The 27273-nt window shown below is 40.7% G+C and overlaps 1 protein-coding gene across 2 annotated transcripts; it reads left to right on the top strand.

Moving 5' to 3' along the window:
• Positions 1-460: 460 nt before the first annotated feature.
• mpp3a (MAGUK p55 scaffold protein 3a) lies at positions 461-25482 on the top strand. 2 transcript variants are annotated; one of them, XM_020632595.2, is made up of 20 exons: positions 461-642; positions 8691-8757; positions 8864-8982; positions 11799-11876; positions 12281-12361; positions 12477-12614; positions 12719-12800; positions 14734-14819; positions 15333-15407; positions 15595-15791; positions 17077-17141; positions 18000-18020; positions 19052-19093; positions 19943-20008; positions 20614-20769; positions 20898-20978; positions 21071-21164; positions 21249-21357; positions 21575-21703; positions 22363-25482. In XM_020632595.2, exons 2-20 carry the CDS (start codon positions 8721-8723, stop codon positions 22540-22542), a joined length of 1836 nt encoding a protein of 611 aa, XP_020488251.1. In that variant the 5' UTR covers positions 461-642; positions 8691-8720; the 3' UTR covers positions 22543-25482. The 2 variants fall into 2 exon arrangements, with proteins under 2 accessions (XP_020488251.1, XP_020488252.1); XM_020632596.2 differs by lacking the exon at positions 19943-20008.
• The last annotated feature ends 1791 nt before the right edge of the window (positions 25483-27273 follow it).

The raw sequence follows: 27273 nt of genomic DNA, 5'->3' as shown, positions 1-27273 counted from the left end.
AGTTAGCCAGTTAGCCAAGAGATGCACATGCCACCACTTAATTAAGAGATGTGAATAGAGATGATGGACCCGGTGCTTATTACTCATGTAGAGTCATTTGATCAATAGTTAGTTTAAAAGCAACAATTGTTGCAGCTTTAATTGTATGTCTTCACACAAAGCTTATTAGGTACAAGTAGCTTATGACACAAGGATGATAACGATGATAATACAAGCCCCAAAAAAATCAGAAAAACTGATGCATTGCACTGTGACCTGAATTTATAGATAATATACAAGAGATGCATAAACTAGGGCAAAATGGAAAACCTCAGCCTTCTTTTAGCAGTCTTCCTGCACTGATGCTGAGCCCAGTGAGAGAGGGAGAGAGCACCAGAGATGAAGAGGGAGGAGGGTGGTTAGGGGAGGGGCTGTTATAGCGAGAGAGAGAGGGAGAGAGAGAGAGAGAGAGAGGAGAAAGAGGCGGACACTCAGCGGCAGCAGGTTTTTGAGAGCAGCAGCCCAAAGGAGGAGGAGGAGGAGGAAGAAAGGAGAAGGAGGAGAGGAAAAGAAGGAATCAGAGCGAGAGGAACCGTGTGGCTGCAGTCAGGAGGGACACAAGCACAGAGAGACAGGAAAAGGAGGAAACACTGACAAGAGAAGGTGAGAAAAAAGCTAATTTCTGTCACCGTTTGCCTCTTTCAACCTCAATCAAGGAATCTGGATGCTCTGCGATCCAGTTTTCCTTTTTCTTCCTCCGTCTGCCAGCTGACAACACGCTGTATGAGCAGAGAGCGGAGCGCCGTAGCACTGCAGAGTGATGCAGAGAGATGGAGGAGGGAGAGAGAAGAAGGAGGGAGGGAGGAATGGAGGGCCGGCATTATGCTGTACAGACATGAGGAAGTAAGAGCAGAGAGAGGAAGAGGAGGGGAAACAGGAGAGAAAAAACATCTGCCTGTGCTCTGTTGTGTGTCAACGTGTGTGTGTGTCATCTGAGTGAAGGAGTGTCTCAGCTGTCAGCATCAGTAGTTTCCCTCCATGTTGGAGATGATATAAGTTTCTGTTTGACCACACCCTCCAGATAACATGACGGGTGCTTTTGTGTAAAGGGTGTAAGTCCGGGCAAATTTGTGTTTGTACGTGTGTGAAAAGCATGTTGGATGCTGGCCAAACATGCTTAGTGTTGCCTCCCATTACTGTCACTAGGCACTGGATTAGCTGGTGTGTGTGTGTGAGTTGATGTTCATTCTCAGGGAGGTGAGCCAAGATGCTCCATCATGTTCTGACCAAGATGTTGTCAGCCTCAGCGGTGTGTGTGTGTGTGTGTGTGTGTGTGTGTGTGTGTGTGTGTGTGTGTGTGTGTGTGTGTGTGTGTGTGTGTGTTTATATGCCTGTGTTGTGTCAGTACATACAGTACACATGATGCTGTAGTAACACAAGGCTGCAGTGCTCAATAGTCAACCAACCTTCTGCTTCTGGCGTTACTCCATGATTCAAATTTCGGTACAGAAGTAAAATTCGGAGCCATATTGTGAAATCACACAGCTCAGAATGATACAGTTTGGTTTTTTTCCTGTTCTGAAACGCAGCCTGTTTACAACAGCTTTCATGAGCATTTGTTGTTTGCAGCGTCTCCATGCCAAGGCATTTTCACAGCATCACGGACAATACATTTTTTTTTTATTAACAGCTGTTGTGTATGAGAGGGTCTGTGTGATGATCCCCTTACCCTCACATGCATCACCATATCCACTCCAGATGGCACATTATGTGTTGAAACGTATTTAGATATTTACACGCAGGGTGAAATGTAGCAGCAACCTTGAGAAAAAAACAAAAAAAAACATCCTCCCAAGGAAAAAAAAAAACAGCAGCATGTCCCCAAAAAACCCAACAACAGCATGTGTTGACATTTAGGTGATGAAGCGTTCTAGTGGCTGGGATAAGAGGAGGAAACCAGGTGATGATCTTTGAATGTATTGATATTTAAAAGTGATGATGCAGCCTAGCTCCAGGACCAAGCAGTAACGGTGGAATAGTTGTGCAGAAACTTTTGCTAATTTTGATTTTTTTTACCCTTACATGTACAGCAAAAATAAAATACACTGATTTAAAAAAAAAACATTACACTATAGAAGAGGAAATACAACCAAATATAAACACAGTAACACAGTTATATTATTTCAAACACATATTTAAGATGCAACAAAGCGTTAAAAAAAAGTACAGCTATGTTTTAGTTCAGCACTTAAAGCTCCTGTAAGGAACTTTTTGATTTGCGTTGATTTGAATGTCCTCTGTGGACAAATCGATACCTCTTATCTTTTTGCTGTTTTTCCCCTGAACATGTGTTAGTATAGTTTTTTCTTTTACAATCAGTGTCATCTTGTTTTTAACACTCAAATGAATCACTCATCAAGAAATGTTCCTGTGGAAAATGTAAAAAAGTTGTTTTTCTTGCTGAGTGCTGTTAATAATTTTGACACTTACTCTGTGGCGGCAGTATCATACATTAAAAATAACTATATTGATAGAGTCAGTGTTTGTGCTGATATTCACATTTGATTTTGCATATGAAGAGGCATCATTATTAATTTCAGTCTGTTTCATAACCAGCTAAAAACTCCATACAGGAGCTTTAACTTTGTCTGCAGCGACAGCGAAACACAACTCTTTACCCACAAGAAGCGGGACCATTATCATTGCATCACCTTCAACATGTTAAATATTTTAACCATTAATCTCGATTTACAGCTTTTGCATAAAAATGTGGAATCAGTTTGCTTGGGATCAGATTTTGGTCTGGGAAGTGTTCTGGTTTTCCTTTGTTATCAGAGTAGTATCATTCAGAAAAAACAAAACATGTGGAGAACAAAAGAAGTGGAACACAATAGCATGTAATGCAATTCTGGACCCTTAGCGGTCAACTAATGATCATTTAGCTTTGGTCAATGTCTTTAAATGTACATGTGCATGCATGTGCAGCTAACGATCTGCTCTTAGAGGGTCTGTCTCCATTCTAGCTTCTCCAGTTGCAGTGAGACTGTTGGCTTTACCTGAAGCCCTGAAAAAAAGTTTTTCGTCCCTCTGACGACAGCGTTGGCTTTAGAGATTGTTGTAACCCTGATGATGAAGTAGAGCAGTCATTGAATACCATATCAGGTCTTTCCGGAAAAAAAGTCAATCAAGTTGTTTTTGTGCCTAAGCCAAACCTTAACCCATCATCTGTTCACATCATACAATGGATTTCTTTTTCATATTTGACCGAATTGGAAGTAACTCACACGTGAGTTGCTGTGCTTGTTTGCTTGTTGAAATATTTACAATAATCCAATGATGTATAATGAAATGATCATTGGTGTATAGCTTTTATAACCCTGCTCAGTTCCAGCATGGTAGGGGCTGCTCTGTAGAATCTTAGAAGCGCTTACTGCTGAGCTTTTCCTGGATGAAGCATCAAAGCGACTCTGAAGCCCGGTGAAACCCTTGTGAGTGTGAGGGCCAATCGCTGTACTGCTGAACCTGCTGAACCTGCTGACGTCACAGCACCTCCAGGGCCGCTTTCTAAAAGCAGGAGGATAAAGAAGTTCTCCATGAGCTCCTTAAAGTGCAACAAAGAGGAAAATAAATCAGGAACATGCAGAATGAATAAAAACAAAAGGGGAGGAAGAAAAGAGAGAGTGGGATGAAGTAAGAGGGAACAGCACGATGTTTCAGTTTGTCGGTTTGTGTTCTGTGGGCAAAATCAACTTATCTATTTCTGAATGAGTGTCCCAAGTGTGGATGAGCAACACTGAGAAACAAATGCAGTGTTATTTTGATTTGCAACTTGCAACTTATTTCGTTGATATAAGACAGGATTATGTATTTCATGCAGTAACCGTGCAATAGTCATAGCTGATCCGTCTGAGTTTTAGCTAAATGTGTCTGGTTGAGAGTTATGTGACGGAGGCTGTTATGTGATCAGCTGACTTCTGTGACCTCACTGGAGCTCCAGCATGTTTGTGCGATCTGCAGCTAAGCTCTTAACTAGATTTGAACTGAAAATGTCATATTTGCCGGAATGAAATGCAGAGAGTGTGATGTCTGAGTCTATTTCTGGATCAGTGACGTGTGGTGGTTTGATGTTCATTGTACAGTTTTTAAGGTTATAAAGCGCTGAACTGCTGTTTCTGAAAGCACAGGCTTGAACCTGAACGTATTCAACATAAAGAACATGGTGATACAAATATGAACACTAAGCATCAGTAAATCCTTCAGTAAACTGAAATGACGACGATTTGCCATTTAATCTTTTTCAAAATGATTATAGCAGCAGCAGCAGCACCAGGAAACTGTGACTGTAGAATAAATAACAAAATAAATTCATAGTTACCACATAAAAAAAAAAAAACATTTGGGGATTCACTAAATATTTAAGCTGTTAGCAAACACAACTGTAGCTCTGGCTAGAGTTTGATATGTTGAAAGTTAACATTATCCAACAGTCCAATCACCAAAACAATGGCAAAAGTCAAGCAAATACTTTAAACTGAATCTGTTATGAAAAATATTTGAAGTGAGTTCTTTTTTTTTCTTTTTCTGGATACGCAGAATTTACTAATATTAAAAATCCATAGAGATACTTATAAACCACCACACTACCACATTAACACGTACAGTCAGGAGTGTTACGATGGAAGCAGCTAGCTTTTAGCAGTTAGCCTCCAACAAAAAGAGAAACAGAGAAGTCTGGGAGGTGTAGGACTTTGTCTCTTCAAACTTGTAGTCTTCAGCTCCAACTGCAATTTATCAGACTTTGCTTTGCTCCCTCTGAAAAGGTTTTTTAAAATCTTTTTATGTTTTTTTTTTACATAATGCAGTTGCTGTTAAAAATAAGTAGGCTATATTTCAATAGAATTATATTAATCATCAGATTTTCTCATATATGTCTGCAGAGTTTTGGCATTCAGCTAGAGCCAGAAAAACAGCATGTAAACATACCTGCATGAGTCACTTTGTTTTATGCAGGGGGAGTCTTTACCCCTCATGTGCGACTGCAAACTGTCAGGGACGTAAAGATGTTATTTTCTCATTGATGTATTTGTCTATCAGTTCTATCAGTCAGAAGATGGGGGATCGGAGATGAAAGGAAACTTTTAATTACGAGAACATTTTAGCATAAAGTACAGAATGAAGCACTTTCTCATTTCAAGAAATGTTGTATTCATAATTATTTATATCTTCTTTTCTCTGAGTGAAATATAGGGAGGTTAGCTTGAGAAAAGCCGATCCAAAACTGAAAACAGACTGTTGTGTGTTGATTCTCCTGACAGAACAAAAAAAGAAGTGCTTCCTCCTCCTCCTCTTTTCTTCATCTTCTCCTCGTCCCCCTCTCTGTCTCTGTAATATCCTCTCTGTACATTATTCATGAACTTGTCTGTCTATCTGTCTCTGCTGAGGTTAATCATATTATGATTATATACCATCAAAGATCAAGGACACTTTTCAGAAATGCTTTAAGAGCAAGACAATAGCAGAACGTTAATACTGAGACATCAAAATCATGTGCAAGTTTGCACTGATACAAATGATGCAAGTAACAATACTGTACCTGTGTGTTATATTCAGAGCTGTAATTTACTTATTCTGTGTCTTTAAGTAACTGGTTTAGATTTTAAGACAATCGGACATCTGAAACTGATGTGAAGTGAAAGGTTTTTCACCTGCATCAGTTTTTGCATTTTGTTCTCTTCACTTATTCAGTAACTCTTCACTTGCTGCTCTACATTTTTATGTCAATATAAAACATTTTTACAGTGAGGAGCTCAGGATTGAGAGTATATTTAATAGACATAATAGTATGGCTTTGTTGAAAACTAGATTCTTATTGTCCAGTTGTTGGTTATTTTTGCAACAATGACCTGCTTCCTTTACATTTCGACTTACATAGAGAAAATTAGGTTTTTTTCTAATATGACGAGCCGTTTTAACATTTAAAGTAAACACCCTCCTATCATGAATTAAGTGTAGATACCCATGATAAACTTCTCCTAGTCAGAACTGTATTCTACATATTAAAAGATGTAATTTAAGACACTAACAATGACATTCTACTATCCACAATTGTAATTTCAGATTCCCCAAGGTCATTTGGCCAAGAACAAATGAACTCACTGTTTGGGCTTCCCATTTCAGATCAGGGTCATTCTTGTGTGATAAATGTGTATCTTAGCCTCACTGTCAACCTTTCACACTTTCTACACCGGGGACTAATCATCACAGGAGCGTCTTTAATCAAACACTGAAAGTAAAGAATACGCTGGAAAGCAGCAGGTTTCCACATGGGATGACCTTGAAACACTTGAATGTATTTAACTGAAGAAGCGCGATGTGTCTCTGCAAGGTAACACAGCACAAAGAGATGCATCACCGTGGCAGGCTTCCATCAGGTGTTAGATACGGTGACATGTACTGAATACATCTCTTATAAAGCTTATGTTTATTGACACATATAAAGCAGAGAAGCTCTACACTGCCAGAGAGGTTAAGTAAACGTGTCTCTTCCTCTTCACAGTCAGAATATTAACCTTGATGTTCCTCCAGCGTATAAGCTTAATTATTTTTTTTATTTTTTTTATAATGTGAGGCAGGGAAAAGTGAACTTTAACAACCCTGTAGCATCTTTGAATTTTCCCATACAGTACTCAACATTAATGTAAAACCAAACTGTATGTGCATAAGTAGGGATGTTTCATATAACTGACTGAATGTGAATGTGAATAATCTTACAGTATAGCAGCTTTGTCTTGTTTTGGCTCTGTGACATCAGCTTGCTGTTTGCCACAGACCATAGCTGTCATGATTTGGTCTGTTTTAGTTTTGTATTTCAGAGTTTAGATTACTTTATCTTGTTTCAGTTTTCATTCTTCCCCGGTGCTCGTTTCCCTTGTGTGTTAATGTTTCCTAGTGTTGGTGGTTTCCTAGTTTGATATTTAATGTTTCCTGTTTTATTTCATAATCTGTGATCCTAGTGTTCGAGTGTGTCTTGATGTTACATTCTTGGGTTTCTCTGTCTTCAGTGTTTCATGATATATTTTGCAGTTGTCCTCAGTGTTTCTTGTCTTGTGTTTATTCCTGCCTCTGTGTGTGTTTCCCTCCAGTTTCGATTGCCCTCATTGTCTTCACCTGTGTCTTGTTGGTCTCACCTGTGTCTGATTACACCATGTCTATTCAGTCTCTGTGTTTCTTCCCCTCTGGGTCAGATCATTGGTGTTTGTCAGTTGTCGGCTGTCAGAGTTTCTCAGTGTCGGTTGTTTTTGTGATTCCTCATGACACCCAGTGTTTTTCCTTTCTTGGTTTTTGAAGACAGTAAGTTTTTTTTTGCCTTTTTGTTTAAATAAATAATTTTGGTTAGTATCTGCAAATGGGTCCAACTCTTGTTTTCCAACTGTTCCGTGACCATGGGCATGATATGATGGAGTCTGGTTGTTTTTGTAATTGACTCATGTTTCCATTGGGGAGGAAGTATGGAGAATATTGAGTGAAGTGACAGGGTTATTGATCAGTGGGGGCTGCACTAATCCACTTGTCTATACAACATTTTAGCTGTCTGCAGCCTTGAATCAATCATGCAGATTTCCACTTATGAGTACGGATATTCTCGAAGGTGATGTCAATACTACGAGAAACATCAGGTGATGTCAATACTACGAGAAACATCTCTTCTTAAGGTATTGTTTAGCCAGCTATGGAGGTCCCAAATAATCCATGAATAGTTTTCAAGAACATATCAACATGGATAGAGTACCTTGACATTGTGTTGCCCATTTATCACTGGATAAATAAATTGTTATTCTCCAAACTGTTTCACTGGCATCATCATTTAAACCACAATTGGTCTGACTCTGATCTTTTCAAGACTTTATAAAAGATGTGAATGTTGCCTTTGGTTTCAAAAGAGAAGATACTGTATAACAGAAGTGCCTTACACCTGCAGTCTTTCTAATGACCAGTAGGGGGTGATTCCACTGGTGCCAAGAGAAGTCCTATCGTATGAAATCAGATGGGGAAAATGCGGCAACATCTCCCCTGATATACTACCTCAACATATGCGTAGACATATCCCCAATAGATTCATCGTGTCAATAGCTAGTTTGAATGTTGAACGATGTAAAAGTTGTTTTATTGGGTAGAGCCGTTAAGACAAATTTACATCATAGTTGTATGTAGAATGATATACGTGCTACAAATTAATGAGCTGTCAGGTATATAAAATCTGTGTTATATAGTGCCTTAGTTAAAAACATACTGGTTTGTTTATCTCCCTCCCCTGCACTCATACAAACCATCCCACAGCTCAGAGAGCGTAGTGAGACTCTGTGTGATTTATAGGACCAACAGTGGCTGTTTATTTTACTACTACATCTTTATAATGTGAGCAGTTGATGTATACACACCCACACAATCACAGATGAGGTAACTGCACTCTTAGATTGGAATTGCAGCTTTGATTTGAAGCCTGAAGCCTAAAGGAGGATATAGCCTATTGCTGTAAAATGTACTACACATGGGTCTAACTCCAGATGCCTTTACATCAGTAGTACATGCTCACCATTACCGTTTTCTTTTTGTGATATTTGTGATAGAGAGTCATGACTAGATTAATTGCAGAATTTAAAAGCAACAGCCAGCATCTGAATTGAAATGTTTTGTATTTCTTTCTCTCGCAGGCTTCTTCCCCCTCCTCACCTCACTGACCCATGAAAGAGGCCATGCCGGTCCTCACAGCAGGAGCAGGTCAGATGCCTAACACATACTGTCCAGACAGCATGAAGCTCGCTGTGCTCCATCTGTTCATGTTAAATTTAAACCTGGTCTCCTTCGTCCTACCTCTCTTGTTCAGGGCTGCATGAGACGCTGGCCCTGCTGACCTCTCAGCTGCGGCCAGATGCCAATCACAAAGAGGACATGGTCTTCCTCAAAGACGTCTTCAGTGAGAGGAGCCTGGGATACCTCATGAAGGTGAGGTTGTTACTACTGCAGGATTTGATGTGATTATTTACATGTAGAAATGTCAACATGTGCTCATACCTAAATGAGTGAATACAAAGCTTGTCCATGACTACAGTACCACAATGACAGTATACAGGTGTACCAGACAAGTGTGTATGTCTTTATATACCTTAACTCACTGAAAATGAAACATTTGTAAAACATTTCTGACAATGAATCAAATAAGTAATACAATTTCTTACTTCCTATGAACCAATTTACTTTCTTAAATATGCATTGTTTTGCAGTTGCATCCATCACACATTGCCATTTATAAAAAACGTCTTTCTATTCTTTAATTTTCACTGCATCTTCATTCCACAACACAGCATAATAAACTAAAGCAGCCTTGACAAAAAAGAATGATACAATTCTAGCTTTAGTCAATAATAATATAAATACCAAAGATAAATATTACAAATCAATCAAACTGCATTAGAAGTCACAGCTCTCAGCTTTCCCACACACAAATCATTCAACAAGAGATTCCAGGTTGCAGGAGCAGCGTTCCTGAAACTCCTTTTCCCCATTTCAACACGTGGACAAATAATAACAAAACGTTAGGCCGCAGAGCGAACACTGTGGTTTCCAACACTTTTCACATGAATACAGTTTCACAAGTAGGGAACCTGGTGAAGTATTGCCTTATAAATAAGGACATGCCAATGATTCTGTCTATGCATAGACAATGCAGGTCAGCTAACTCAATCATACAATGTACACTGATGAGTCTGGGCCCTAACATTTGTTATGAATCTCAATGCACCATGGTACACAATATCATACTATTTTAGGCATGCATTATATATAAAAAAATCCCTGTAATCATTAAGGGAAAGTAGCAGTAACAAGTTGTTTTTTTTGCAGCAAAAGAAAAACAAGACTTATTTCTGAAATAAAAACCCAGCCGCAACTTTAGTTTTTTTTTTTACTGTTAAAATCTTATTTCTCTTCAGCTGTAACTGCAGAACTACTGTACATTACTACATGATGTCATAAGGGAGAAGAAACCTTTTGCTTACGCGCCTGAACAAATCCTCTCTCCCTACACTTATTTTCACACTATCATATCTCACTTCTGATACTGCCAATAGAGGGAATATTGGTCATAATTAGCTTATTTTGTAAATTATCAATTTCTAAGATTAACTCATATTTGTGCAAGGACTGTCTGAATAGAAAGGTTTGTTAAATTAAGTCCCTCTTAATGTGCTCTCAGAAAAGTTCCAATAACGGGGAAGAGTGGATATTTAGATTTTTTAATCCTGAGAAGTCCTGAAAATGTACTCAGTTTTTCTATTAAACTGGCCTATAGTCAGCTTACTGTAAGCAACAACAATTTGTACTGGTTAATTAGCTGCACATCTTAAGAACAGAACATTTCAGAGAAATTGGGAGAAAGCTCACACAGAAACACATATCTCTGGAAGGATTTTAAATGTTTAATTCTAGCACCTTTATGACTGACTACACTCCTTTGCGCCTTTATATTTTAAAAGAGGCACATGCATCTTGACCCATACATTACCCACCACCTCCAGTGGTTTCATGCTTTTTCTACCAACAATAGGTGGCAGTAGTGCACATAGAAACATGGTAAGGCACGAGCAAAAGAAGAGAAGAAGAAAAAGCTGCTGACCAGCAAAAATGGATGTAAACAATGCAGTGTTTAAACTATTATCTGGAAAAATGTCAAGGAAACGTGTTAAAGGGATACTTCACCCATTTGCATTAAGCATTGTATCAGAAGTAAACTGGTAGTATTTTTGAATGGCTGTGCATCCAGCCCTCATTTCCCCCTGAGACTGGAAAGTTCTGCATTTCTAAGTCTGAAAAGGAGCTTCCAGTGACGCAAATATCGCCATATTGCGTCACTGGAAGCTGTTGCGGTTAGCGGTGTGAAACTACAACACTAGTTCCTCATATTTTCGACCACTGAAGCTACAGACCAATCACAGATCAGTGGGTGGGAACTCACTCCCAGAATCGAAACTTAACGTCCGCCATATTACTTGGAAGCTATGCTAACAGGCTCTATGGAGAAAGCTGATAATGGCGAAAAAATATAAATATAGTGGCGAGATGGCTGCTGCCGACAGGCCAGACATGTGCTTTGGCTGCTGTGGCCGCTGGCCGCCGGCTGCCGGAGCCGCCGCAACACAAGACCGGCCTGTTGGCAGCAACCGTCTCACGGCTATATTGCTGGCCGCCGCGGGCCACTGCCAGCTCAGCAGTCGGGACATAAGGCCTGCCTGTCCGCGGCGGTGAGGACGAGGAGCCAGGGCCGGCTCGAGCTGGCGCGGACTGGTAGAGTCGGTGCTCTCACTGTTTGCCTATGGACACAGACATAGAGTCTGTTTTCTGCCAGGAATTTCCAAGATCAATTCTGGAAGAAATTACTGCTATAGTGTGTATTTTGGAGAAACTGTAACAATCGAATTTCCCTCTGGGATTAATAAAGTATTTCTGATTCTGAAATAGAGGACCTTAGTGGGAGTGGCCTGCGGTGCTGTGCATTCTGGGATTTGGTGTCTTTCATCCTCATGAACCAAAAAGACACTTGCTACATACATGACTCAATGCCAATACAGATTCATGTTTCAATGGGTGAAGTATCCCTTTAAGTATGAGAAGGACATTTCTTTGTTTGACCTCGTGGATTTGAGGAGTCACACTTTAGGTTTAGATAACTTATGTATGTTGACGAGACAAACTGCTGAGGCCAGCTTTAACCTTCAGTTTTTTAAATCTGTATGAAAACCCTCTCATCTCTGTTTGTGTTACAGATCCACGAGAAATTGAGACAGTATGAGAGACAGAGTCCAACTCCCGTCCTTCACAGTGCCTCTTCTCTGGCAGACGATGTAAGTTCATCTCACGCACGCACGCACGCACGCACGCACGCAAGCACGCACGCACACACACGCCCTAAATTACCTTTCCACTCGGGCCCAGCAGTCAGTCACAATGAGTTAGCTCTGACAGAGAAGCGTTGCAGGTATGAAAAGTGAATTTTAATGTTGTCAGAGTGCTGACTCATCCTGATTCTCATCTAATGAAACTCCATCTCCTGCTGCTCTCACCAGTAAGCAGCGGTGAGGGGGAAACTGCTGACCTTTCCTGCTCGCCACTTATCTCCCCCCGTGTGCACGTCTGTGTATCTGTCTGTGTTTATTCTACAGTAAACCACCGCAAGCATTACTGGCAAACACATGCACAGGTTCACTTCAGGTCAGGGCTCACGGTTCAGGTATGTTTTTATGTGCAGGTGGCCGAGGAGCTGCAGGGTGGACCAATGAGCTCAGAGGAGAAGGAGCTGCTGCACCTGCTGACGTCACCACATCTCAAGGTAAACACACTCCTGCGTTTATCCTAGAATTAGAACCAGAAGAAACACATCTGATGTTTTTATTTAACCGGACATCAGATTCTGACCTGGTTGTCTCTTTTTCTGTTTGCATCAGGCCGTTCTGTCCGTGCACGACACTGTGGCTCAGAAGAACTTTGACCCCGTGCTGCCGCCTCTGCCAGACGACTTAGAGGATGAGCTGGAGGAAGAGTCAGTGAAGATCGTCCGACTGGTGAAGAACAAGGAGCCTCTGGTGAGCTGTGAAAGAATAGCATTAGAGAATAATAGCGCCTGCAGGGAGAGGAGGGACTGAAATTCTTCTTCTTTTCTCCTAATGATCCTCTATTTTTCCTCCAGGGAGCCACCATCAGGCGGGATGAAGCTACCGGTGCTGTGATTGTGGCTCGGATCATGAGAGGAGGTGCAGCTGATCGCAGTGGTAAGTACTGCATTTACTAATTCTGTCTCTGTTTATACAAGTCTTGTCACATCACTGGACTGCGAGGGGGGAATCGGTCTTAAACACCCAAACATTGCTAGTTAGTGCTTTGCAAGTAAGACAGTGTGCAGGAGTTTGCTTACAAATCTTTGTCTTTGCTCATTCCTTTCCTAAGAACCTGTCTTATGAAATAGACGTGCACAGTATTTACTTACAGCTGAGAGAACTAAGCAGCCTGTTGCAACACAACCACAGTAGTAGTAATTTTAGCTTAAGTCCTGCCTCTGATAAGGTAAATAGACAATCATAGTTTGGGATTTTGAGGTGAGAACAAACACCTAGCTGAGGGAGTGTCACCCACCTGGAGGAGGGGTTACTTCCCTTTGTAATGTCATGAAGAGAAAATCTCCAAATGTCCTGTTTGAGCACACATTTGAATACCTGTTACTGACCCTGGATAAGGTAAATAGACAATTATAGTTTGGGATTTTGAGGTGGCACCTGGGGTGGCCAATCAGATTTCAAGGGGGGCCCCATGACCCCTCTGGGTGGGCCCCTGGTGTTATTACCAGAGTAGGAAAAAGGTGTGCCTCAAAATTCTGCGGAAACAAGCCTTCCATAAAAAATACTTAATGCGTAAACATTCCTGATTCAAATATTACATTTTGAAATGCTAACTTTGTAGACATACTTTCTCGAAAAAACTCATTTCTAAATGTTCCTCTTTGTCTGCCTCCCCCAAGAATCAAAAGTAATCTTATTCATGCTTTTTATTATTATTTTATCTTTAGCCTGATAAACAGTATATTTAAAAAAAAAAAAAAAGTTAACTCTAGAAAGAATACTAGCCCAAGAAAAATCAGCAACATTACAATCTTAACCTCCAGAACACCATGATTGAGTTTAACTAATTCATCTTTGATGCATTATTCAAGTTAGGTCTCTGATTAATAGACATTCACAATTTTTTCATCAGGTTCTCATCATTGTTTTTTGCTGTTTCCTTTGTCTTTTAATGCTAAAAGCTGTTTGTGTGCTTGATGTCCAACACCAAACCGTAGACTGACAGACTTAAACACCTCCACACCTTGAAATCATCGCAAACTTTATTCAGAACCACTGATGCTGAAGCTAACTTTGAGGTAATTCTGCCATGAATTCATAAAATAAATAAAAACTCTATAAGATAACATGCAAACAAAGAAATGTTCCTGCTTGGTTGACAATCAGAATATTTACATAATTTACATATTTACATAACAGAGACCAGGATGCCGAAGCAGGCTCCTGTGTGCTCATGAGAAGAAAAAAAATTAATATATGTATGTTTGTGTGGATAAAAGAATCAAAGTCTGATTCTGACAGAGAGATGAAAGCCACAGTGGGAGAGAGAAAGGTGCAGCAGCAGAAGGAGGGGAAATACGAGAGGGATACTGTGGTTGTTGTTAAAACTCCACCACTCCCCAGAGTGTCAATTAAACGTTGGTCACTACAATTGAAATATCAGCCATGTCCAGGTGTGTGTGTGATTTAGTAGAAACATGAATGCTGGGATAATAAACCAATCAATGTCCACTTCCATTAATCATTCATAGCTCCCTCCGTTTTCTTGCCACATCATGTGATGAAAAAAATGAAAAATGAGACAGAAGCTGCAGAGACGTTCCACACTGAGCCTCAGGCCTCTTTGTGTGTTGGCTGACTGTATACATTAAACTGTATGTGTGTTTGATTGCACAACAGTGTGTCTGCTTTGTGCGTCTCTCTCCTGACGGAGGAAAGCCTATTGATCTCATTTCCTCTCCGTTTGATTTCATTGTTGTGGTTGCAGCCCGATGATTAAGCCCGAAGAAGCCAAGAAGTTCAATCAAGATACTTTGATTAGAATCTAGGTTCTTGCCTTCTCATATATCATTCTTCCCTTTTTCTTTAGGTTTGGTCCATGTAGGAGATGAACTCAGAGAAGTCAACGGAGTCTCCGTGATCCACAAGAGACCTGATGAGATCAGTCAGCTGCTGGTAAGAAAGAGAATTATTACAGTAAAAAACATTTTAGTAACATGTCTAATTATTTCTAATGAACCATGACTTTCAGTTCAAATCCTACCTTCAATCTCTCTTTGCAAATTAACTGAGTGTATGAAAACATTTGTGCTGACGAGGTTAAAAAGTAAAAGTGATGTAAGTTCATAGTTTAGTTTCCTTTTAAGAGTTTTTTGTTGTGTAGCCTTTTGATTGCACTTAAAAGCATTTTTTTAATTAAAACAAATGATGAACAACTACAAAAATACAAGCAAGCTAACTTATATGCTCTTGAAAAAAATATTTATATTTAAATGCTGACTCCTTTTTTCCACCTTATATATTTCATTTAATTAAAACGGAGTATAATGGTAGTGCATTAAAGTTAAATCCACCTAAAATCCTCCGCGGGATACCTTTAAGCTTTAAGCAGATTTAGTTCTTGTCTGTAATTGAGGGCTGTGCTCACAGTCTTCTCTTCCAAACTTCCTCTGTCTGTGCCTGATCTAGTCCCAGTCCCAGGGCTCCATCACTCTGAAAATAATCCCTGCCATTAAAGAAGAGGACCGCCTGAAGGAGAGCAAGGTGAGACCAGGTATCAGAAACTGAGCGTGCTCAAAACACTGAGCACTTGAAGGAAAGAAATGGAAACCATTGAAGGTCTTCTTCCTCTTGCAGTCCAGATGAATTATTTTTCTAAAGACGTGAACCACGGATTCAGGTATGAGTTCTTTTGTCATCCTTTTGTCTTTCTTTTTGCTGTTGATTCCAGGTGTACATGAGAGCTTTGTTTGACTACATCCCGCTGGAAGATAAAGCGACACCTTGCCAAGAAGCAGGACTCCCCTTCAAACGGGGAGACATCCTGCAGGTGGTAACCCAGGACGACCACACGTGGTGGCAGGCCAAGCGTGTAGGCGACAGCAACCTGCGAGCCGGACTCGTGCCCTCCAAACTGTTCCAGGAGAGGTGAGAGCATCGAGGATGAGACGGGTTTCCCCCACGTCAGTCGTCTGTTCACCTACACAGCACGGATATTTATTTGGTCAGACATTCATAATCCGTTAAATCCACATTCATGTGTTCCACTTTGATGGGTCAAATATGATTAGATGGAGCATCAAAGCAGCATGACAAACATTTTAAACACAGCCTTGAATAGGCTGATACTGTTTGTGTCATAATCCGTCAGTAAGATGATCTCAGTAAGGCTGGGAGATCCCTGCCAAACACACAGCGTCTGTAGGATTAATAACCACAGCTTAAACACAGACAGACCCTTTGAGCCGTCAGAGCTCTGAGAAGTCTGAAATGGTGAAGTTTATCTAGAAGAGAGATTTAACCACCATTGTCCAAAAGACGGCAATGAACGATTCCATTAAATCTTTTTGCAATAAATATTAGAAAATGAATTCAAATCAACCACCAATGTATGAAAAAATCACTTTGCTGCAAAGAGATGTAAAACATTCCTAAATAGACATAAAAAAACAAAACAAAGCAAAGGAAAAATAATGAGACAAAAAGAGACTTGTAATAAATAAAGGACAAAAAAAATCTTAAAAAAGAGATCAATAATGATCACAGAGAGACACAGAGACTCCCATCAGCTTCATTAAGAGCGCAGTACTACTGCAAGGGGACGCAAAACTAGCACAACAGGACCGCTATAAAACAAAAATTCATCACAAATGTAGAGAGAGAAACAACAACCACAAAGAGACCAAGAGACATACGTCAACCACAAACAGATAATGACTGTGAGAAAGATTTTTAAAAAACAACAGAGACAAAAGAAAACCAGGGAGGGACGGCTACCAACAACAAAGAGACACAAAAATACTGAACTTAAAAATATATTACCCAGAAGGATTTTAAAGAATAACACATAAAGACAAAAGATAGCCACAAAGAGTCAGTTAGATCCCACAGAGATATAAACAATACAATAAATAAAATGCAATAAACCCTAAGAGACAGAGAACAACCACAGAACCAGGACATAAGGACTGCATTGTTGGTGTGGGTGTCTTGCTCTAATGTAGGGTAGGGGGCCGATTGAATTAAAGCACCCTGGGGCCATGATGTGTTAAAGTGTTATAAGTTCTTCTCTCTGTACTGTACTGTAATCTTTTCTGCCACCTCTCTACAAATCTCTCGTCACCTTTGGCTCTCTGTGGTTTTGTCACCTGATGATTCTCTCCTTGCTTCCATCCTCTTCTGCTTTTTTGTTCTGCGGCACACTCCTCTCCAGGCGACTGGCTTACAGGATGAAAATGGGCACGCTCCCGAATCCTAAATCGCCTAAAAAGCCTGTCTGTAAGTTTCTGCTTCCCAGGATTCCTCTGCATTTTCAGCATTATCTCATCTATTACGAACCCGCAGCATTCCTCTCTATCAGCTCTCCTTTCTCTAAAACACTCGGTCACTGTCATTACAGGACAATAATATCTCTGCTGGATAAATGCAGCCATGTTTTCCGTTGACATTTATTGACCTTATTCTGCTGGTAATTGGCATTCTCAGAGGCATTAGTATTCATTGTCCGTCCTTGGCATGCTGCTATGTAGACATGCTTTTAAAAGGCATGAGAGGGAGATGGAGGGGCACAGAGACAGAGGGAGAGTGATATGAATTAATCTCTTTCATGTTTTAGTCCATCTGTCCAGCATTCTTAGCTTAAGCAGATCCAGAGAGCACTGCAGCAAAGCCTCAACAATACATTCTGCTTCTCACTTTCTCACTCCATGCCATAGAGGCGACGTGTAAACATGACAGGTAAAGCAGCAATGTGAGTGGCAGCTCTTAAGCGGCATGTGATCTGATTAGGTCTGAGCCACGGGTACACAACAAGAGCTTAGCAATATGGCAGCTAGCAGCAGCAGCAGCAGCAGCAGCAGCTAGCCTGCCTCCCTGGGGGGACTCCTCCCTCACTCTGCCTCCTCCACTCTCCTGCAGCTCTCTGATTAATTCCTCTTAAATCCCAGCAGGGGCACTTTCAAAGTGGATCCACGCCCACTTGTCTTGTCTTTGATGTGCCAACGAAATCTTTCAATTAAACATCCACAATCCTCGTTTCATATATGTCCAAATTTCATTCGTTTTCTCTTCTAATCTGAGCTGAAGTCAACCTGCTCTAATGTTCTGACACTGTGTTTTTGTCCCAAACTGCATCAGCTGACCAAGGATGTGATAAAGGTGGGTACATGTGCAACAGCAAATTTATTATTATTTATTTACAACTTGCAGACACACACACACACACACTTATGTTGGAAAGCTGCTACAAGTCCTAAATGTGTATAAGGGTGTGTTTGTGTGCGATTGAGATGTGCATATGGAACATTTACTTCCTCCAGCTTCATTACTCCTCTCCTGAAGAAGATTTCTTTCCCTAGCCTTTGTGTGTCTTTCTGTGTGTGTGTGTGTGTGTGTGTGTGTGTGTGTGTGTGTGTGTGTGTGTGTGTGTGTTGTACCAGGTGATGTGCAGGCAGCATAGCATCCCCGGAGACTTAAGCCCAGCCAAGCAGGGGTTGTCAAGATAACAATAGCTTTCCTTTTTTTCTGCGCCTTCTGCTATTGCTCACTCCCTGTTATCTTGTGTTCTGCTTTCCCTACTCATCTTCACTCTGCTGCACTTCAAGTTGCAGTTTTGTGATTTTTGTCTTACTCACTGTGCTCTTAGAGATGTTTTCTCTCTTTCTTTTTTTTTGTCATTAATTTTAAGTCAGTACATCATGAATTAGAAGTGATGAAAATCACAGAATTTAACACCATGAATTTGAGGTTTTCTGGGTTTCTGTAAGTGAGGCTTTTGAGGAGGCCAGGCTCGTTTACATGCGAGAGTGTGTATGTGTGTGTTTGTTTGTGTGTTTGTGTGAGGGTCACAGGGTATCCTCTCACAGCTGGCCCCTTTCCAGATGGAGAGCCACCTTTTTTTTTTTCCTGTGTTCGCCTCCTCTTCCTCCTCTTCTCTATCCTACTGTCAAATCTTCGGTTATTGGCCATTGCCTCTGACAGAGCTCCTTCATTGTCTCTTGGCTGAACTCACACCTCCTACCGTCTGCCTGCCTGCTGCCTGTTGTCCGCCCTGCCTGCCCTCTCTAGCGCCAGTTGCCCGCCCCCCCTCTCCCACCCTTCTTTAACTCTTCCAACTCCTCGACTCCTTAACTCTTCCAGGTGTTTTACCCTGTGCTTACCCCCTCTTTTCCCTGCTTGCCTCCCTACAGAGGACTGTGACTGTGAGGGCTATTTCAATGGACAGTACATAGGTGAGAGCGTGCACATCTTTCTCCACCTCCTTCTCCCTCTCTGCTCTTTGCCTGCTGCAGTCTGGCTGTGCACTGGTTCCCCCTTCCCCCGGCTGCTTTTTGGGGGCCTGGGGTCAGATCGACCGCTTGTAGGGTCGACCTTTGGGGTCAGGGGTTGAGGGATAAAAGAAAGGTTACCACTGGTCAAGATATGGGGTCAAAGACGACGACAGGGGAGGAAGACCGATGATGGTACGTTAGTTACGCTGACAAAAAGGAAGGGAGTGCAGATGTTGAAAATAAAGCTGTTACAAGTGTTTGTATCAAATGTGAAAGAAGTATAGTCTAGTAACAGGTTTTATGAATTCTGATCCAGGTGGAGGGAGTACAATATTTCACTTTAACCTCAACCCCTCTCCAGTTTTCACATGACCACCCTTCACTCGCCGTTCTGCAGCCTTAACCTGACCCATATTTCCTCCCCCACATCCTGTGAGCTGCCGGAGTGATGGTCAGCACCTCCTCACTGTTGCACTAAGTACAAAATATGAAAAGGTTTTGTGCTTCCTGTCATGCACTCTGCTTGGAGCTGTCAACCCTCCACATCCCTCTCTTTGGATCTTCCTAAGCCTTCCTCCCTCCCCTTCTGTCCTGCATCTAATTATCTGCCCCTGCTGCTGTGCTGTGGTCAGTGCACTGCTTCCTCCTTTTTCCCCAAAAAACACCCTCCTCGTCCCCCAACTCCCACCCCTCCCGAGGGCCCTGCTGCGTTGGACGCATTGCACACTCAACCAGGCACGTTTGCTGCTCGTTTCACCCTGTGTGGAGGTGTGAGGCTTGGGTTGTGTGATGCTCTAACGCCAGTTATAGTCTCTCCTAAGTGTAAAGCAGTGGCGCCCTCCTGTGGCCAGGTGTTTTCCTGGGAATTTTATTCAGGTACAGTTTCCCGGCTCATTACCTCAGGTACACACCACTGACGGGGGGATGTAGGCAGTCCTGGCTGTGGGATAACCCGGACCTGCAGTTACTCTGTGCTGCTGACGCGGTGTTTCTCAGGGCCAGGCTGTCCTGCGTGTCCTGTCAAAGCACTGTAGCCTTGTTAAGAGCTGCATGCCTTGTGTGGACCATGGTGTCTGAAAATGATGTCTAGTAAGGAGCACTAAAATAAAAGTGATTTTAGGTCTGCTTCATTCTCAGAATTCAGGATTTTTTTCACACCGCATGTTAATTCAACTTCAGTTGAGGCATGACGTCTGATTGGCTCAGCAAACATTTCCCACTATCAAGTTTTTACACTTCAGATAAGATTGAGAAAATTTCAACGACATGCACTATTTACTCAGGTTTTTTAATGCATGATTATAGATTGACAACTGCACTATTCAATTTCTTTAAAAGTAAAAAATGTTATATCTGCATCTTGGTATTAAAGTTGTTATCTCATGTCATCTTGCAAAAATAGTTGAATAATTCATGACATCTGACCCAAAACCTCTCTCTTTTTCTGTTCCTTTTCCCTGCCATTGCTTGCATCCCTTCAGCTGGTTTACGAAGAAGTTTCCGGATGAGTCGGAAGGACAGGCAAGGATCCTCTGGGGAGGGCTCTGATCCTGGAGACCCGGACTTTCAGACATATGAAGAGGTGACCCGATACCAGCAGAGGCCCAATGAAAGGCCTCGACTTGTGGTTCTCATCGGTGAGACTGAGCCACTGAAAGGCACACATTTTCTCATATGATGATAGTGACATCTAGTGGAGCAAAGTGTGTATTGAAATTGATCTTACTGCTTTTTGAGATGAACTATTTCTTTCACCCTTGCACAGGTTCTCTTGGAGCACGAATAAATGAGCTCAAACAGCGGGTGATCGCTGAAAATCCTCATCGTTTTGCAGTGGCTGTACCGCGTAAGTTGCCCAACATTTACGCAATCTTTCATAAAAAATGAATTAATATTATACTGAACATACAAGATGCTATTTTTTTTATGTTCCCACAGATACCACCAGGCCTAAGAAGCCTCATGAGAAGGAGGCTGTGGAGTACCATTTTGTCACTAAACAGCAATTTGATGCAGACGCTTTAAACAACAAGTATGTTTACACTGAAACTGTGCTGCTTGTGTGTAAACTTACATGATTCCTTTCAAGCTCAAAGTCTTCTTTTTTTCTGTCCAGGTTTATTGAGCATGGGGAATACAAGGAGAACCAGTATGGCACAAGTATAGAGGCTATCCGCTCTGTGCAGGCCAAGAACAAGATGTGTGTAGTGGACGTTCAGCCTGAGGTACGGCTCTTGTTACAAGTGTAATGTTTGATTTGCATCTAACTGTATCTCAACATGTCAGGAGTTACAGATCCTGCAGGCAGCAGCAGTTTCCTCGAGTAGGAGACGAGAGTCGACAGTCACATCAGATCTGCATCACTGTTGGCTTTCTGCCATCATGTCCGGTATTTGAACTCTTTGTCTTCTGTTGCATGTAAATCTTCTTCCATCACTGCAGGCCCTGAAGAGGCTGCGGACAGCGGAGTTCAAACCCTACGTCATCTTTGTCAAACCTCGTGTTCCTGAGAGCAGACGTCGGCGCAGTGCTGCCACTTCTCCAGGAGGGGGCGATCATGGCCGCATTACAGTGAGTCCTCGGCACTATTAGAAGTGTCCTAATTCAAAGGCTTAGAAAGCTTCTTTAGCCCAAATGTCAAATAATCATCACAAATCATCAAGCAAATAATATATAATACTCATCAGAGGGATTCATCTCCTTTTTTACTTGAAAATCTATATTAAACTATTTCAAATGCTCTGGAGAGCACTTTGACACTTGTAAGATTGATCTTAAAAATTGTGCACTCAAAAGAGTAGATTTAAAAAAATATATATTTTGTCATGTGATTGCCAGAGAGTAGGGGAGTAATGCACTTTGGTTTTTCAGTTTTTGGTATTTACATTCTGTTTAATACTGTTTGGGTTTTTTTTATAGTGAAAATTAGCCTACAAATTGAAATCACAGTGACTGAGCAGAATGAGTGCACATTGCAAATCAGAAAATCAGAAATACTTTATTAATCCAAGAGGGAAATTCAGGCTAGTAATCCAAACTATTGCTTACTTTAATTTAGCAGTTTATAACCACTGGACTATTTCCAAATCCACCCTCTTGTACAAACATAGTTCTGGCTACAAATGTTCAGGCTTTGAGATAGAAAACAGTGCATCGTGTCACAGCTACAGTAAACACTAAATGAGTTGTTCCTTTAAAATGAAATCATTTTATTTTTACTTTTGCAACAGGATGAAGATCTGCAGGAGATGCGACAGTCTGCCATTCAGATCGATCAGCAGTATGGACACCTGGTGGACCGGGTCCTAATCAAAGAGGATTCTGCCAGTGCCTGTGCAGAACTAAGGGGGATCTTGGAAAGGCTGGAACGAGAGTCTTTCTGGGTTCCTGTCAGCTGGGTGCGGACCTAAAGTCACATCCCCTCCTGCAAGAACTTCACAGCCAACCCACCCTGATCCTGCACCTGTCCAGAGCTCTCCTCCTCCTCCTCCCCAAAGGCTTAGAGGGGCAGCCTGGGAGTCTGCTGAGCTCTCTCTGTGTGAATGATGCAGGGCTGCTCAGACAGCGATAAAGGGAGGCACCAAAGGGAGAGGATGATGTCATAGAGGACATCACCGTCTGGGGTGTTGGAGCGGATCGATCACCACCATTTTAAGCACCCAAAAATCCCAAGTTTTTTTTCTCACTTTCAAGAGTTTTAACAATCCGGGTCTGGTTAAATTTATTCATTGACTTTAAAGACAAGAGACTGATGAAGGTTGGTGTTAAGAAAATGATTTATTCCTTATGCTGTCACTCTTTTTAGATGAGTGTGTCAGGTTTGGTTACCCACTCAAAGGACTTCTCAGTCAATCAGCTTTATTGTGACTCTTTTTGGAGTACCTTCAGTAGCATGTTTTACTTAACTTAATGCCAATCTCAGAATGCTTCCTGTTCCTGCTCATGCATCCTGTACAGCGTAAGACCATCAACCACTCTCCAGAACAGGACTAGTTGATAAATACAGTAACATGAATGCATTTGAAACAATTCTTTTTTTTTTTTTTTGCTTAACATCTGCCAGAAACACAACGGAATGTGAGAACTTTATTTTCTACAGAACTGTTTGTTTTTAGGAAACGCATGATTATTAATCTCAGATTGTAAATATTGTAAATGTTTACTTCTCTTGTGCCAACGAATGATCTCGTAGCACTTCAATGCCTGTTTACCGGTAATTCCCAGGAACCCACTTTCTGTTTGTGTGTAAAACAATAATTTGCACAAAGTATGTGTGAATGTATGTCACTGTGTATATTCATACACCACCCGAAGAGTCCCATTCTACGTACAGGATTAGGTTTTTATGACAGTGTCCTTTCATATATCTGTAATTTTGACAGCAGAAGACGGCGAGGGTACTGGATGTCTCTTTTCTTTGATAATCAGAGCTTCACTTCATTGATGTTTTGTAAAACCAGAAACACAAAGTTAAGATGGTACAAGTGATTATTATTAATGGGTCCCATACTATAGTTTAAACAATTAGTCAATAAGTCATTCTACAGGAAGTTAACAGTCAACTTCATCAGAAGTTTTGATATTTGATCATTTCATTTATTCAGACAGCAAACAAACCAACATTCCCTTGTTTGAGCTGCTCAGCTGTGACTTTTTTCCATCTTGTCTTTAGTGTGGTGAAACTGAAGGCTGGTTTAAAGTCAAACTAACAAGAAGACTTCACAATGTTTAGAGCTCATGGGAAGAGTTTTTAACTGGTTATGAAACACTTCATTTAATACTCTATGAACCACAGAAGCAAACCATAAGGGACAAGAATGATTATTTGTACACATCATTTTTAATGCCTGAAACGGCTGCCACTGAGTAGGTAGTCAGATTCAATTATGGATTGCATGCTGCAGAAACTATGACTATATTTTTACATTTTCCACAGCAAAGATTCTCAGAGTGAGTGATATATTTGACTGGTTCACGAAAGCATGATGAGAATTTATGTTAAAAACATTACAAACACTTGTAAAGGACAAAATCAGTAAAGAGATCATTCAATCTATCAAGCAACCTTAATTTGTAGAGAACAAATAACATTACAAAGTAACTTTTAGCAGAGTTACAGTGGCAAGGAAAAACTTTAGTGTAACAGGCAGAAACCTTGAGCAGAATCAGACTTCTGCTGAAACTGTGTTGAGATAAAAATCACTGCTTTGTCCAGAGGGCTTGCCAAAGCCAACCCAAAGTGAAAGTTCCTCATAAGAGCTTTAAGATTGTTTTAAATACCTTTGGAGACTATATATATTTCTGATTTCACTTCAGGATGGTGTCACCACTTTATCATAAAGGTACATTGAGTTGCTGTTCATCTTAATTAATTTCTTTTCTCCTCCTGGTTGTGAAAACATCCCTCTGTGAATCATTTTTACTGAAAGTGATGAGGAAATAATCTCCCTTACCCCCCCCTGTGTAAAGATTGATCCCAGGCCACACTATGAAGTAGCAGGGCCGTGAAGTGTTCCAAAGTGTTTTTTGTTTTTTTTGTTACTGTTCCTACATCACAGCCACGAATACTTCATCTTCCAACGTTTGTCCTTATTCCTTTAAAGATAATATTCATACTAAGCTGTTTACATAAAAAGGAGAAGAAATATGTCACTAATATTCCAATATACATGAGGCCATATATATTCATATTAAAGAAAACCTAACAAAACACTCACTAGTTGATTTGTTGATATCTCAAAGAGCTGATAAATGCTGATTTGGAATAAATCCCTAATGTGGTGATTTGAAATGTTTTATGCTGGTAACATGACCTGTATCAAATCTGGAATAACTCGGTATTCTTGATAACATGGGGGATTCATGTGCAAGTAAAATGTATTGACTGCATCCTATATGTTCAAACTAAACATTTACATCTGTTCTTAGGGAAAGCAAAAAACATTTGCCAGCATATAAGACATAAAGATCCATCAACTGACAGAACAGAATCGTACTGAAATCTCTTAAGGAAGGGATATTTTCCCAGCCAGTAAGAAGGAGAGAGATTCTTCCACCCAACCAGGAGCTCCTTTAAGATATTGATGTTGATTTAGGTATCTAATTACATCAGAGAAACCAGTGAGGACTTACAGGCTTTAGTCGTAGGTTGATCTACAGTTTATGGCTTGAAAATATCATTCCTGCTCTGGCATGTTCTAAAGAAAGAGAGAGAGAGGGTGTGATGAAATCATCTTTTTTTTTAACACAAAGTTTCTGCTTCATGTGTCATTTGAACAAAAAGAAACCCTGAATGTTGAGTTTGTAAAGTGACATGTACAAAGTGCCATAATAAAGCTAGCTGAATCAAATGTTTGCTGCTGCATCAGACTGATTCTTCCCCTCCACGTTTCCCTTTAAGATGTTCATTCCCCCCCCATGACAATCCGCAGCTTGCACCAGCACTATAATGTCAGAATGTTGAATGTGTGTGTTTACCTCCTCGCTGTTCTCAGCTTTAATGCTGTTCATTTAATGCATCTAAAAGTCTGGAAGGAGTCCACAAGAGCAGCCGTCCTCACACGTCTCGGCTCTATCAGTGTTGTTCTGCAGGCGGCTCGCTCTGGGGACAGATTATTGTCACGGTGATAGATCAGTTCAAAACAAATTGTAGGTCTGGGAAGAATTTAGATGCACTCGAGAAGTACATGAAAGCCTTAGGTTCAGACAATGTAATTTCTTCGCTGAGGCGGTGGAGGAAACTTGTTATCAAGAGCTGCTCAAAAAAAAGTCAACGTTTAAAAAATATATATTTTAAAACTTTTCTAAACATGATGACAGTTCTAATGTAAACAGCACTTTAAATCGTACAGTGTCTGTTAAGATTGGGAGGATTTCAACCACGTTATATATTATCAGGTTCTATTCAAAATGAATAGATCAAATCTTAAATTTTTAAAGTAAAACGAATCAGTTTATAACAGCAAAATCAATCCATGGTTACATTTCGGATAATCTATTAACAATCATTTTAACAGTCTCACCATTAGAAGTAACTAATCCCGACATAAACGTACACACATTGCTGTTGAGGAAGCAGCAGGAACAACTCAGGCTTAAGTATCTTTCCCAGGAACACATCAGAAATGTGGCTGCAGGAGCTTGGGGATGGAACTCCGACCTTCTGGTATAAAGACGACCGATAATTAAAAATCTGTTGAGTTTCTTGGATCATTTTACTGCACAGCAATGGCATTTTGGAGAGATATCTGAAAGAAACTAAAAAAACACTTGTTTTAAAATCAACTTTTGAGTCTTTGAGATCAATCATAGGATACATTTCAGGAGACTATTCATAATTAAATTCTAATCAACCTGCTCCTGTAAAAAACTGGTTGTCCTCGTATACACTTTTTCCTCCGTGGAGTCTAAAATTGTATTTACTTCTTCTGACTTTCTTGTAGTAAACACCTTTTTGTACTAATTCCTCATTACCGTCCCCATTCAGTATCTGTAATTGAAAAAAGATAGGGAGCCCATTATTCTGCCTGTGTAGCGCAGGTTTTGCTGTAAATTCTGTTGGGGTTCATCATCAGCTCTCTTTCCCTCTCCCTCACATGCAATTACCTCTGCGAGCATCCTGAGACTCCTGAGACGGCAGCTGACAGAGCCAATTAAACTGGCTAACAATCATTCTAATTAGTGAAGCCGCTCCACTGAGGACATGAAACTATGTTAATGTAAAGGTGTGCTGAGGCTGCACAGAGATCCACTGACATTTATTATGGACAAACACAATATGCTTCAGTCCCCAGCTCAGCAGTTATAATGGAGGCCACAGACTCCCAAAACCTGCCAAGTAGAAACAATGACACATCTGTTTTTATCACAAACACATCTGCAAAATGGATTATAGGAGCTGCCAGAAGCTTGAACCTCTCTAAAAAAACAATTAAAAGTAGTTTAAGTGTTCATTTTCTTTTTTCAGTTCAGATAAATCTAATGTCTTCGCTTCAAGCTCAGAACTGAAGTCAGGATAGCTTAGCTTAGCATCAAGAATGAACCAGGGTATCAGCAAGCAGCAGCTTCTGATGTTGAAAGTTGAAGGCAATTATAGATGTGTGAAAAGCTGTAGTTTCTTGAGTGTCCACTTTCTCCAAAAA

The sequence above is a fragment of the Labrus bergylta genome, chromosome 16 (genome assembly GCF_963930695.1).
Source record: "Labrus bergylta chromosome 16, fLabBer1.1, whole genome shotgun sequence".
Lineage (NCBI taxonomy): Eukaryota > Metazoa > Chordata > Actinopteri > Labriformes > Labridae > Labrus > Labrus bergylta.
Note: the sequence above shows the minus strand (reverse complement) of the source record. Positions and strands in the feature narration are given on the sequence as shown.

Bases quoted from the DNA above. Each gene is read 5' to 3' on its own strand.
- mpp3a (XM_020632595.2), top strand. From the start codon at position 8,721: ATGAAAGAGGCCATGCCGGTCCTCACAGCAGGAGCAG. The intron at 12,362-12,476 runs GTAAACACACTC...TGTTTGCATCAG, and splicing joins TGACGTCACCACATCTCAAG to GCCGTTCTGTCCGTGCACGA. The intron at 20,009-20,613 runs GTACAGTTTCCC...GCATCCCTTCAG, and splicing joins TTCCTGGGAATTTTATTCAG to CTGGTTTACGAAGAAGTTTC.